This window comes from Copadichromis virginalis, linkage group LG17 (assembly GCF_057382275.1).
Source record: "Copadichromis virginalis isolate Kocher_CV1m ecotype Utaka linkage group LG17, C_Virginalis_male_GT1.1, whole genome shotgun sequence".
NCBI lineage: Eukaryota > Metazoa > Chordata > Actinopteri > Cichliformes > Cichlidae > Copadichromis > Copadichromis virginalis.
Window position 1 is genome coordinate 1,968,787 of NC_140634.1, and position 14,703 is coordinate 1,983,489.

The 14,703-nt window shown below is 42.2% G+C and overlaps 1 protein-coding gene and 1 long non-coding RNA gene across 3 annotated transcripts; both read left to right on the plus strand.

Annotated features, from left to right (window-relative positions):
• The first annotated feature begins 782 nt into the window (after window positions 1-782).
• LOC146688727 (uncharacterized) lies at window positions 783-8,358 on the plus strand. Its single transcript, XR_014916185.1, has 3 exons — window positions 783-857; window positions 8,043-8,116; window positions 8,201-8,358. It is a non-coding gene; the product is annotated as an uncharacterized LOC146688727 (long non-coding RNA).
• A 1,506-nt stretch (window positions 8,359-9,864) lies between these two features.
• LOC146688728 (serine/threonine-protein kinase pim-1-like) lies at window positions 9,865-12,764 on the plus strand. 2 transcript variants are annotated; one of them, XM_085437705.1, is made up of 9 exons: window positions 9,868-10,101; window positions 10,495-10,731; window positions 10,857-10,982; window positions 11,106-11,200; window positions 11,339-11,386; window positions 11,471-11,689; window positions 11,779-11,959; window positions 12,046-12,216; window positions 12,306-12,764. In XM_085437705.1, the coding sequence occupies exons 1-9, from the start codon at window positions 10,041-10,043 to the stop codon at window positions 12,395-12,397; spliced, it is 1,230 nt and encodes a 409-aa protein (XP_085293831.1). In that variant the 5' UTR covers window positions 9,868-10,040; the 3' UTR covers window positions 12,398-12,764. The 2 variants fall into 2 exon arrangements, with proteins under 2 accessions (XP_085293829.1, XP_085293831.1); XM_085437703.1 differs by having other exon boundaries at window positions 9,865-10,101; window positions 11,339-11,689.
• The last annotated feature ends 1,939 nt before the right edge of the window (window positions 12,765-14,703 follow it).

The window sequence follows — 14,703 nt, forward strand, 5'->3', positions numbered from 1 at the left end:
AAAACTTTTTTTTTTACCATCACAGCCTCTTTCAGCTGTCTTTCCAGTTCCAGCTGCACCTCCCTCTGCTTCCTCCGCTCTCTCTCCTCTGCCTCCCTTCGGCGAGTTTCCAGTTCCCGTGCATGCTGTGAAACAGATGAAAGAGACATTGTTTGCTTTGTGTTTTCACCTCTATCCAGCAGGTGACACTAGGCCATCAGCTTCGAGGTTCAACGTATTGTGCTTTCAGCGGTGCTCTTCTTGATAACTTGGTTGAAGTAAGTGGGTATTTGAGTTCATGTTGCTTTCCTTACAGCTGTAAGTAATCTGCTCATTCCGCTTTTGATCTTTGGCACCAACAAGTGATTTTTTCCCAGAGAAGTGCTGCTCACAGGAGATTTCCTCCATTTCAGACCATTTTCTATAAACCGGTTAGATGGTTGTACAGTTTCTGAAATACTCAGACAAGCCTGTCCGACACAAACAACAATGCATGTTCAAAGTCATTTAAATCCCCTTTGACCTTCAGCAGGTCATCTTATTAATGTATACATGCCTAAATGCACTGAGCTGCTGCTATGTGATAGGCTGATTAGGTATTTGACCTAATGAGCAGCTCAACAGGTGTATCTAACAAAAATTTGGCCAGTGAGTGGGGCAAAAAAGTATTTAGTTAGCCACCGATTGTGCAAGTTCCCCCACTTAACATAAGAGTTATGAGTTATAAGATGCAGGTCGATGTGTAAAAATAACTCAGTTGTTTGGTGGTGGCTATGGCAGGGCTTCCACAGAGGCCAGCAGGTGGACGAGGGAAGGGGAAGCAGGAGGAGAGACCCGAGGCGGCCACCAGTCCGAGTGTCAGGTGAACTGAACTTCAGGTAAGAAGTTATGAGCTGCAGTCTATCTGGGTCAGATATAAACCAAGTTTAGCTGGAGTTTATTTTCGTTGTGCTGACTTTTTACTGTCAGTTACAATACCTCATACTGTGTGAGCTAGCATGACAAGTTTATACAGATGTTCGGTTGCTATGATGTTACTGATAGTGAACTTTATTTTATTCATAAGGTTAGTTAGTAGAGTTGCCAACAGCTCCTTAAAAATGGAATGGTCCCTCATTCAGAGAAAATATTACGCGTTTGGTATTGAGCTGAGAAGAGACGCAGTTTGTCCCGGACTTCAGCTAGGATGGAAAAAGACACAAAACTGGAGTTATTCTGTCTTTACGCTGCACAGCTGCCTCTTCTCTCATTCTCTCTCCTCTCTCTCCTGTTGCTACTTCAATCATGAAACTGATCAATGATCAGCTGATCGTCTCTCTTGTTTGTTTATCACCCACTTTGAGCCAGAAAGAGGAAACCAGCAGATGTCGCGCTAAACAGCAGCAGCACGTTTAAGCTTGATCAGCTGTTGTTAGAATTTATTTAGTTAGAATGTTTGCTGGAGCCACAGCTGTAAAGCTGCTGGTCATGATGTCGGTTTGGATATGTGGTGAGAGGGAAACATGAAGATGAAACCAGGAGATGTCCTTACTGAACCATCAGAGCTGAACAGGTGATGGAGAAACAGGTTTACCTTTTAGGTGACATGAATGAGTTGAAGTTATGAACTGTTTCTGAGAGACAAATAACACCAGGATCCTTTTTTTATGTAGCTGACAGCTGGTAACTGTGCAGGGGCGGGTCTAGCAAAGTGTTGCCAGGGGGCCAGGTAGGGCATTAACAGGGAGAGGAGGGCATAAAGAAATACTTTCTTATTCTCATTTAAAATATCTAGCTTTTATTAAATAATTATCTGAATCTTGCGAAGAAAGTTTTTATCTGACGTAAAATGTATAGAAATCATACATATACCAACAAGACTGTACATCACTGTCACAACAGCATTTGTTTTCATTCAAAGGCTTTATGGCTTTAATACCTGGTGGGCCAATCTGTAGTGAAAATGCCCAATTTTTTGTCCCAGTCCAGCCCTGCAGGTTAATACTGGCAGTGTCACCATGCCAGCTGACTGCATTTCATCATCAGCCAGTGTTGTTCTCAATATTACCAAAGTAAGGCAGCATATAAAGTATTTACTTGCTTTCAGGTTTTATTCAAATGTTAGTCTTTTCAGTTGTTTCTCCACTTTTTTCCTGTTTCAAAATCAAACACCAGTTTGTGAGAAGATTATCTTCTTTTTTTTTTTTAACGGGCATTGGTTTTGCATTGGAATTGGCTAATTTGCCAATTGTATGTTAAAAATGTTCGTATTTTAATATTCAAAAATGTTTTTGCCCAAAACACATGTGCACTGTGATGGCGGCGCACACAGTTGCAGCAGCTCGATGTACCACTGGTCAGTGTGGTGTTTGGTTATCTTTGTACGTTTTGTGTTTTGTTTTGTGCGCGATCAGTCAAGCGAATAACATCTTCAGCAGACATGATCTTCTTAAGATCGGAGTGAGTTACCGTGTGAGCGTGACCATGGAATTTATCCACTCACACAAAATACCAGAGGAAGTAGCGAGGAGACCGGGCGCTCCTTGGATTACTATTCCGGCGGGAGGGAGACGCAGACGGCGACGAGAGAGAAGGAGGAAGCGAGGCTGCCGGGCTGGCGTGCTAACCAGGCTAAGGAGGAAGCCTTTCAAACCACCGCTCCCGAGTTTATATCTCTCGAATGTCAGATCCTTGGCGAACAAGATGGACGAACTAAGGTTACAAATAACAACGGACAATCACATCAAAAACTCATGTATTCTTCTAATCACTGAGTCCTGGCTGCATCAGTCCATCCCGGACTCTGCTATTGAGCTAGCAGGCTACACCGCACAGCGCCAGGATAGAACAAACAATTCCGGTAAGAGAAAAGGAGGGGGAATCTGCATATACGTGAATAACAGCTGGTGTACAAACACAGTGATCATAGACCGTCACTGTTCTCCGGACATAGAATATCTGACTGTCAAATGCAGGCCCATCTATCTTCCACGGGAGTTCACTGTTGTGGTAATAACAACTGTTTACATACCGCCAGATGCAAATACTAACGTGGCACTAGCGCTTTTGCACACGAACATCAACAATAAACTCAATAAATATCCTGACGCAGTGCACATTATAGCGGGTGATTTTAATCAGGTGGATTTAAAAACAGCTATCCCTAATTTCCACCAGCATGTGAAGTGTGCCACGAGAGGGGCTAACACCTTAGATAAAGTCTATTCCAACATCAAGAAGGGCTACAGGGCAAGACCCTTACCACATCTGGGCCAATCTGACCATTTATCCCTGCTCCTAATTCCTGCATATGCCCCAATCAGGAAAACTGCGTCGACCATCACTAAAACTATAACAACATGGCCAGAGGGCGCTTCTCAACAGCTACAGGACTGCTTTGACAGAACCAACTGGAATATCTTCCAACATCAAGACCTGGAAATGTTCACAAACAGTGTCCTCTGTTACATCAAACACTGTATAGACACTGTCACAGTAGACAAGCAGATCTGGGTTTACACCAACCAAAAGCCATGGATGACCCGGGAAGTCCAGCAGCTGTTAAAAGAGAGGAACAGCGCCTTCAGGTCCGGAAGCAGGGAGAGCTACAGCAGGGCTAGAGCCAACCTGAAAAAAGGCATTAAGAAGGCCAAGGCGGACTATAGGAAGAAGATCGAGAACCACCTGGAGAGTAAGAACAGCCGGCTGGTGTGGCAGGGTGTCCAGCAGCTGACAAACTACAAGTCCAAATCAGGTATGGCTGAAGGTGACCCAGCATTGGCGGAGGAGCTGAACATCTTCTTCACACGCTTTGAGGTCACTGCACCCTATGCCTCAGAGGAACAGCTACACCATACAGCCCACAGCAGCAGTACCATCATCACTCTGGAGGAGCATGAAGTGAGGCGCACCCTGCGGGCTGTTAACCCGAGGAAGGCAGCCGGCCCAGATGGCGTACCAGGACGTGTGCTGAGAGACTGCGCAGACCAGCTTGCCTATATTTTCACCAGGATTTTTAACCAATCCCTTGAACAGTCAAACGTCCCACCCTGCCTCAAGACCTCCACCATAATACCCTTGCCCAAGAAATCTCATATCTCTAGCCTAAATGACTATAGACCAGTGGCACTAACCCCGGTGGTGATGAAGTGCTTTGAGAAACTTGTGCGTTACCACATCACAGCAGCCCTACCCAGCAGCCTTGACCCACACCAGTTTGCCTACAGAGCAAACCGATCGACAGAGGACGCCATAGCAACAGCACTCAATGTAGCATTAACACATCTGGAGAGGCAAGGAAGCTATGTGCGTATGCTCTTTGTGGATTATAGCTTGGCATTTAATACCATTCTTCCATACAAACTGGACGCCAAGCTAAAAGACCTAGGGCTTCCTCACAGCACCTGTAAGTGGATCAATAGCTTCCTCACCGACCGCAGACAGAGAGTGAGAGTGGGATGTTACACATCTCCAGCCCTAAATCTAAGCACTGGGTCGCCACAGGGCTGCGTGCTTAGTCCACTGCTCTACTCGCTTTATACACACGACTGCACCCCCGCCCACCAGAGCAACGCCATTGTAAAGTTCGCAGATGACACTACTGTGGTGGGGCTCATGTCTGGGGGAGATGAGTCTGCCTACAGAGATGAGGTGGAGCGGCTGTCTTCATGGTGCAAGGATAACAACCTTCTCCTAAACACGAAAAAGACCAAAGAACTCATAATTGACTACAGAAGACACAAGACAGAAATCCAACCACTAATCATCAGCGACGACTGTGTGGAGAGGGTGGCAGACTTCCGCTTCTTGGGAGTCAGCATAGAGGGAAACCTATCCTGGAGTGTGAATACCTCTGAGCTACTGAAAAAGACACAACAGAGACTGTACTTTCTGAGAGTGCTTAGGAAGAACAACATCACACAGAGACTGCTGGTGTCTTTCTACAGAGCCTCCATCGAAAGCATACTAACGTACTGCATAGGCATATGGTACGCTAGCTGCACAGTGGCTCAGAGGAAAGCACTCCAGGGAGTAATCAACGCTGCCCAAAGGACAATCGGCTGCCCTCTCCTCAAACTGAAAGACCTACACAGTTCCCGCTGCCTCAAAAGAGCCCATAACATCATAAAGGACACCTCACACCCTGGACACTCCATGTTCGAACTGCTGCCTTCAGGTAAACGGTATAGAACAACATACACAAGGACTAACAGACTCAAACACAGTTTCTACCCAATTGCAATATCATGTCTCAATGCTACTAAAAGTAGATGACTTTCATTGCCCCTGTTGTCATTTGTGCCCTTGATGTTGGAATGCTTTCAGACATGTTTTGTTGGATGCGCTAACAAATTGACTGAGTGATTGATTGTTTGAGTGATATATCAACTAGGTCGTATGTTGAGTGTCTGTATGGGGCCTTAGGCCTGGATTGCTTGGGTGTATCTACGGTATGAGAATACTGTATTTTATATGTATTTCTATCTTTTATATCCTATCATTATAGTTTTTAAGTATTTAATTATAGTTTTTAAGTATTTATCTTTTGTGATGTTGCACTGACCAGAGACATCTTTCAATTTCATTGTACCTGTGACAATGACAATAAAGAATATTCATTCATTCATTCATTCATTCATTCACTACATGTCAGTAAAATACTATGCAAATATTGATGTCCTTGAATGCTGAATAAACACTGACTGATTGTATCTCTTGTACTTAATCAACACAGTATCTAAACACTTTGCACCGTAGTGGTTAAAATCTCATTCTAATAAGGTTACGGTTATTAGGTTTACAGGGTTATTGAATTATGGTTAACGGTTGGAAGAATTGTTTTTAACATTATCTGCCAATTACATCTGCCACCCTTCTCCAAATCTGTGCCCCTACCTGGCCCCCCCAACAAAAATTTTCTAGACACGCCACTGTACAAATGCACAAAAAGACCCCAAAAAAGAAATCTTTCTACCTTCTGCAAAGTTCATCGCCCCAGAAAAGACAAGTCAAAACAAGTAAAAAAAAATAAAAATGTAACAGCCTCCCGATTATGACCGATATATCATTTACGTCACTGATACATCCGTAACTGAAATTAACTCAGAACAATTTGTTTATTTTTTTAAATGGTCATTCAGAATCAGAAGATTATTTACGGTGATGTTTTTGGTGGGAGTGAAACAACAATCTACTGATAAAACCAATAAAAATAAGATATGATAATAAGAAATAACCACTGTTGGAAGCCTTATTTACTCTTATCGCCTTAATCATGTGCAGTAATTAAAGTTGAAATGAGAAACTTTGCATTTGAAAGATGCTCTTCTACTGGGCACTCAAAATGCTTTCTTACAACAAGCATCATTCATCCACACCTTCATACATAATGTGCGCACATTTTAAATATAAATTAATATTACTGTAGCAGTATTTTTTTTTTTTAAAAAGATAAAATGGCCACATTTAAGAAGGCAGGACCTGCAGTTATTGTCCTTTTCCAGACATTTATCTGGCACTTACTTTGGGGTTTTCTGCAGCTCGTCCTCGGGGCCCTCCAGACACAGAGACAGCAGGTCATAACCCAGGATCTTCTGGGCTATGGTGAACATTTCTTTAATGTTGGGGTATTTCAAAAGTCCTCTGCCCATGCCCACAAACTGGCTGCCCTGACTGGGGAAGAGGAGCACGGAGCAGCCGCTGCTTTTGGGTCTCCGCTGAGGCGCCGCTGCTGGCTCGCTGTTCGGGGGAAAAGCGGGGGCTTCAGCCGGAGGAGGGTAATCTCCAGCCGTGGAACCGGGCTTGTTGGTGGACAGCGTCCTGCTCAGAGAGACCAGCGACCTGACCTTCCCTCTGGAAGATGCCGCCATCCTGACTGCCACTGATGCCAACATGAGCTGTTCCTCATCCAACGACGTGTCTGCAGATGAAATAAGACGCACAGCCCGCCCGGACAAACTGTAATCACCAAAAGAGTCAACTTTGCTTGAACTCAATTCTGATATCTGCTCGGCATGACACCTCACAGGGAGACGAAAACAACCGCCAGAGGAGAAAAGAACAAAATCTTCAGCGAAGGAAGATGATATCTCCAATAAAACTATTTTTGAAGCCATTATGGGACTTGACAAAAAATTTGAAGCACAACTGGAGGATATCAAGGAACAAAACAGACAAAGTGCAGCTATGGTTGCCAGCTTGGCTAAGGCTGTAGAGTTTAACGCTGCAGAGATAGCTGATTGCAAACTGAAAGTTGTTAAACTGGCAAATGCGAATGAACTGCTGCTTAAAGAAAACGAAGACTTGAAAAGAAGAGTGAGAGAACAAGAGTGCTACCGAATGAGGTGGTGCCTAAAACTGAAAGGGGTGAAGGAAGACAAAGACGAAAACATTAGAGTGAAGGTTTTGCAAACGCTTCAGAAGATTGCCCCTGACTTGAACTTAGAAGAGGCTGTTGATATTGTCCACCGCTTAGGGAAACAAGTTGATGGCAGAAACAGAAACATCATTATTCTATTCACACAGAGGCGAATTAAAGAAGAATTGTGGAGGCGCACCAAAGATTCTTCAACCTGCAAGCAAGAAGGCATCAGCTTCACAGAGATGTTGCCGCAGGAGGACATACAAGATCGACAGCGCCTATGGCCTCTGGTGGAGGAAGAAAGACGTGCAAAACTACAAATATCTGTAGTTTCCACTCCGTATATTTTCAAAACAAACTCGTTACTTTGGGTTTAACGCATTTGGGGGAAGTTAATATTTCACGTCACTGCAGGCCTTCAAACAATGAGATTTGAGCCTAAACAGTGAAAGGCAGTCGCGTTTTAATCAGTAGAGGATGTCGCATAAAAAGAGATGAAAGAACAAACCATGTACTGTAGTTTTGATTTATTTATTTTTAGCACAACACCAGAACAACCCCACGTGCCCATAATTTGCGGTACTTCAGAAAAAAAGGAGTGAACATAAAAGGGAGTAAAATGTTGTGTCAGGTAATTTCAAATGCAGCATTTCTATCACCTCAACAAACACTAACTGTGTCACAGTGTGTTGCTATCTAAAGCTCTACTTGCTGTATTTCACAGGAAGAGAAAGAATGAGAGCTAACTTCACTCAGAGATATAGAAAGAAAGAGAAAGAAACCAGGCTGTATTTAAAGGTAAGGACTGCTTAGTGATATTTGATAAAATGTAGTTGTATTTTAACAGGGACATAAAGTGCTTGTCTTACTCCCTTCTTCTAGCTCGAAATTACTTGCCAAGTGGTAAGGACCGTTCATGGTCACACGGTGAGAACATTGGTGTTGACTATGAAGAGATACGGTCAGACAGGGGAGGGGCCAGTCAGATTTATCAACTCAACCTCCTTAAAGCATGGAGAGAGGCTGAAACCAATCTCTGGTGAGCCCGGTTAAGGAAAGAGATGAGTTGGTGCCTGAGATGCCAAATTCCAACATCCTCATTCCCGCCATTGAGATAACACTCTCACACAGGCCCAGAGAGCAGATGTTGCTGCATTGCAGATGTGTTATACCCCCTGCCCAGCCGAATGACTCTCAAAAAGAAAATTTTGCAGAAAATCAATGTGATCGCTTGGATCACTGGAATTATCATCTCGATATCTCTTGTCCTTCTTTCATTTCAGACGTCTTGAAAACAAGTTTTAACAAAGTCCTGGAGAAGTGCCCAATGCTGGAGGACCTCCTGCTTTACCCCTGGCTCAGATAAACTCCTCTCTGACACAAACACACACGCATACTGAATTCACATCTTGCCATACAAATGTGATACAGTAACCAACTTTCTTTCTTTCAGAAAAAAAGAAAATTGGGAGATTCAAAAATGTCCTCACAGTAATGTTTGCATCAGTCTATCAGACGAATCCCCTCCAAGTCCAATATTTACATCAGTTACAGTGATAATGCTTGGTGTCTACTTTCAGCCACCGCAGTAGAATGCCAGGAATGAATCTCATTGAAATTGTAGTTGCATTTGCTATTTCATTTAATTGTCATGGATGATACACAGATAACCCAACAGCAAACAGAGGAAAACAATGGGCTTAAATACACAGAGGGATAAATGAGGGAATAAGACACAGGATGAGAGCACAGCTGCGAGAAATCACAAACAACAAGACCATGGGGAAGGAAAACTGAAAACACTAACATAGTCTAAGGAGCTTAGAAAGAAAACGTCTGCACTTCTTTAAGTTGCTTGAAGACGTTCAAGCAAAGTTTAAGTTCTTTTCATCCGAGAAGGTGAAACATCTTCAAGCAACTTCAAGTCCAGACGCTTTCTTTCCAAACTCCTTAGACTACGATGACCTAGATGACTGAGAACCTTCACAGACATGAAAACACTAACACAGCACACATGACTATCAAAGTAAAACAGCAAACAAGAGACTTTTACAAAGACACAGAGTTGACACAGAGACATGACTGACTGGGGAGAAATTGGGGAACATGGAAACAAGAGTGACTAGACATGACACGTGGGACACAGGGGCAAGGCAAAGTAACAGAAACCTAAAGCCTAAGAATATAACACAAGAAGAAAACAATAAAGAGAACCAAAAACATACATAAGAATAATCAATGAATATAAATGAACAAACACAAAACACTGGGTCACAGACTCACTACCATGACAGTTAAATGTACATAATAAATACTTTAAATCAGATGACAATGTAGCTGACACTGTGTTTATTATAATGTGTGTGGTCAACCACAAATCTTCATACTGTCATCCATAGATGAGGTCTTTATACAAATGATGAAAGATAATGAAAGAAACTGTTTAATTGATATGAAATGATTGAATTATATGAAATATTATGGCTTTGTCTGCCAGTGTTTTTCTGTAAACTACTTTGAACTGCTGGCAGTCAGTGAAGTCACTGAAAGGCAAGATTCTATGTTGTGTTGCCGTAGTTTCCAGAGTTTACTTATAAAGCTCACTTACAGAATTCAGTTAGAAAAGTCAAGCATTTGAAGGGTGCACATTTGAAGGAGTATTAACTCAATCTTAGCTCATTACGGTTTACATTTTCAATTTTAAAGGGTCTCCGAAATTACAATGAAAAAGGAAACAAGAAAAATTGCCACTCCAGCCGATAAGAAAGATTCGGGAGATCAAGGTAAGTAAAATAATAAAATCAAATCCTGGTAAAATCCAAATCCTAGAAATGTTGACACTGTGTGAATCATTTTTGGAGCAATTGAATCATATGTTTAATTGAAAATAGCTTTAATACAAGATGTCTAATCAAAGAAAGGTTACCGGTCTTTTGGTAAAATAATGTAATAAGTTTATTCTTGGACTCAACAGTAAAAACAGACCAACAAGTGCCATCAAGATGTAAGACTTAGTAAACCTAGTATCAACTCGCACTGATCAGTTTTTTTTTTTCATCCCAAGATTAAACTTGTGATCATTTAAGCAAAAGCAATTTCAAATTCTTTGCCATCAAACTGCTTCCAGTCTTGATGTCGGGGACTCTTTTTCACCACTGTGTTGTTGTCGTTTATAGATCGTAAGAGCAGGACTGCTAAAAGAAAGGCCAGTCCTGAAAAGAAGACCCCAATGAAAAGGAGGAGGGTCGCTGAGCAGGCTGGTCCTTCCACCAGCTCAGATGTGGTCAAAGGAGTGAAGCGCAAGGTTGTGCAAGATGAAGAGGACACAACAAAGAAAGCAAAGAGGGCTAAACTTCTTGACCATATGAGCGGTGACAAGGAGCAAGCATCCTCCTCGTTGGACTCTGGTAAAGGTAGGCTAATTAGTTGAATAAGGGGGTAGATTAAGTGTGGTTGCTAGGTTTAAGATATTGGTGTTTAGTGTTTGTGTCTATCATCCAGTGAGCTGATGTGCTTTTGGTGTTTTCCACATCTCCAGACTTGAACAACAAACAGGTGTGCGCAAAACATGGCAAAAGAAAGGCCATGGGAGACGACAGAGAGTCACCCAAGAAAAAAAAAAGGAATGTGGACCAGGACAAAAAATCAGTGGCAGACCAAAAACGTAAGTAGCAAGCAGCTTGGGTTTTATATTCAGGGGAAGGGCAAAAGGAACATTTAGGCTACAGAGGAGAGTAATTTGTGTCACAGCTGTAATAAAACAAGATTTGCTGTTTTGTCTGTTCAGGTGAATTCCAAGCCAGATATGTGGAGGAGCACCAGCTCGGAGAAGGAGGCTGCGGAGCAGTGTTTTCTGGCTACCGGATAGAAGATCGTTTTCCAGTAAGTGTTCAGATGATGGTAGTAAGACAGGCAGTAACGCAGATAATGGATAATATCGTAAACTGAGACGTCTGCTGTGTTTCCACCTTTCATTATGTCATACTGAGGAAATGCTCACCAATGCTCTGTGTCTTCTAGGTTGCCATCAAACACATTCCCAAAAATAAAGTCTACTGCAAAGTGGCGGTAAGCGTCCAACACTTGAATCAGTTTTACATTACTGGATTGAATGCGGCGTTCCTCATCATCCACTTTGTTGTAATATTTCAGGATGAAAGCGGGAAGATGCTCTCGGTGGAAGTGGCCATTATGGTTAAACTTGCAGGTGAAGCAGAAGGGTCAGTGGGAATATCAGCACCTGTGTCCTTGCTGGAGTGGTTCGACCTTGGCAAAGAGCTGATCCTGGTGCTGGAGAGACCTGTCCCCGCTGTGGACCTGCAAAAATACAAAGCAGAATATGGAAGAACCTTACCAGAGGACAAGGCCAAGGTAGGTTGACTGGGAGAGCCTTAGACTGTACAGCATTCAATCAAGGCAGAAAAGCATTAACTCATTATTGTGTTTTTCATCTTTTCCAGGTCATTCTGAAGCAACTCGTTGATGCTGTAAAGGAACTTGAGGATAAACACATCTTTCATCGGGACATCAAGGGAGAAAACATTCTGATTGAGACCGGCTCCGATGTGCCTCGAGTTCGCATCATTGACTTTGGACTGAGCTGCTTTGTTAAACAGCGATCTCTGTATCGCGTCTTCTATGGTAACATATTCTGCTCCTGCTTTTCACAGATGTAACAATTTGTGTCTTTTGTTTTAGAAGAAATTGTAATTGTGTCTGTTTGTTAGGCACTCCTCTTCACACCCCTCCCGAGTGGTACAGGAGGAGCTGCTACAGGTGTGGACCCACCACGGTGTGGCAAATGGGAGTGGTGTTGTATGAAGCGCTTCATGCACGGCACTTTAGTACCGAGAGGTTCCTCGCAAAGAAACTGAGCATCAAAAAGCGTCTGTCCACAGGTAAGAAAACTTCACACTTCCAGATTCACTGATGCCTTGGATCACTAGAACTATCATCTTCATCTTTTTGATCTTTTCTTTCTTTCAAGAATGCCAGAATTTCTTGGAGGCATGTTTAACTATAGCCCCGGAGAAGCGCCCAACACTGGAGGAGCTCCAGCTTCACCCCTGGCTAAGATAACACACACAAACACACAATTCACACCTTATCATATAAGTGTGATACATTGTGGTAACCTCCTTTCTTTTTTCTGTTGGACAGGAATGGGTCAATCTTAAAAAATAAATAAATAAAAAATTAGCTTTTTCGGACTTCCTGTAACCCCCCCAGCCATCCCAGGAAAGGGGATCTCTCTTTGAATGGGCTTTCCCGAGGTTTCTTCCCATCGATCTGGCCCCCTGGGGAGTTTTTCCTCGTCTTCATAGAGAGCTTGGGCCGGGTCAGGAGCTCCATCAAAACTGTCTTTATTTGATGACATTAAAGTCATCAAATAAAGATGTGTTTTACTTAAAGTAAAATTGGATCAAAATAAAACTTGTTTAATTCATCTTTGCTGAGGATTCTCCTTCATTACTATTTTGTTTTGTTTTGTTTTTTTTTTACCCATGGTGCATTTTGACAAATAAGAAAACTGAATGAGGTTAAAGTGTGCACAAAGACAGTCACACTGCAAATGATCTGAAGACTTGCATCTGTTGCTCTAACCCCCAACTAGTTTAGACAGATTTCCAGGTTCTACCAGAGGTTTTTTCCTTCAAGAAGGGAGTTTTTCCTTCCCACTGTTGCTGAGTGTTTGCTCATAGTGGGTTGTAAAAGCATAAAAGTTAATAAGAGGCATTCATAGCAGAGTTATCACAGAGGGAACTATATAGCTTAAATGTACAATTTCTACAGGACGAATTATAACTTCATTATGTATAAAAGCTTCTGTGGATAATTACTCCTATTTGTAACTTTACACAAGAGAAAGTTTGCTGTCACACTATTTATAACAGGTTGGGTTTTGTCCTCTGAGTTGAGCCTTTGGTTGCAGTTTATTGAAGAATTTCCTCTAAAGTAGCTGTTGATAAAGATTTAAAGTCCTGTTTATATACAGAAATATGCTTTAGTTCATGTTTTTTACATGTCTGCCTCAGTGGATCAGTAGAAGATCTGGCACAGGAAACTAGATGATGAAAAAAGGGTACGAATACACATATATATCTATATCTATATAGATACAGATATATAAACACACACACACACAGGTTGCAACGTAGTATTTTCATTTTTTCTTAGCATTTCTTTAACGCCTTGGTGCAAAACATTTCTTATTTGGTAAGCTTGTTAACACATTTTAGTTCAGTTTTGCTGAAAGTTATAGCATGCATCAAGTAAGAAGCAATTGGTTTTTAAAAAGCATATACATTCCCCAAAACATTTTTATTATGTGCATTTTGGAGAATAAAAGATTGTACACAATTTCCCTTTTTAAAGTAAAAAGATTATTAAGTCTAATTCTTACTTATTCAGTAGATTAAAGTATTGAAACATCATTATTCATAAAATATGCACATTACAAAATGAAAGTTATTCAAAAACTACTCAAGTACTTACTCCAATACTCACATTATTCAAGTAAATGTAATTTTTGCCAATGTAATGTCACATAAAATCTTAATCTGAATAAGGGATTTGAACCCCACTGTCACGGCCAGGGGATCAGCAGGCCGCTGACTAGTAGTGTTCTCTCTCTCTCTCTCGCCAGGGCGGAACTCATGGTGGGTTCACGCCCTCGGCCCACGCCCCTCTGAGGAGGAAACACCTGGGCCTCATCAGTGCAGCCAGCATTTAAGCCAGGGAGTGGCTTCTACTCATCACTGGATCGTTGTGTGTGACTCGCGTCAGTGCAGCCCGGCTCTGAGCAAGTTCTCTTTTGCTTCCCTGTGCAAAACCTCTAACGTGTGTTTCCTTCTGTACATAGATCCCCTGGACCCGACTCTGCATCCCCCGAGCGGTGTTTGGAGAGAGAGTCAGAAGAGGAGCAAGTGTCTTTTCCCTACCTGGATTTCCCCAGAGCCTTTTCCCTGTCACCGCTTTGTATATAGCACTATCCCCTGCACTGTTTGTATATACACCTGGTGGAACTGTAATAAATACAGACTGTGCCTCTGAGTCCTGCGTGTGAGTCCTCAAGCGAACCGTGACACCCACACAGATGAGAGCTTAGCAGTGAAGCTCTCTCTTAAAATTTGAGTTATAAAGTCAGAAGTTATCACTGACAGAGATCCATGTTCTTTTAACATAAGAAAGAATATTTGCTGAAATTGACATTAATCCAAGCCCTTAAAACGCCATTTTGGATTAAGCATTTCCTTTTAGAAAAGTCTTCAATGAGCAGGAAGCTCCAGTACTGAAAAAAGAAGCCAACATCATCTGCTAAACGTGCTAAAAGTAAGTAAGTAGACTCCTATGATCAAAACACATACAGTATAAAAGTTATAGGT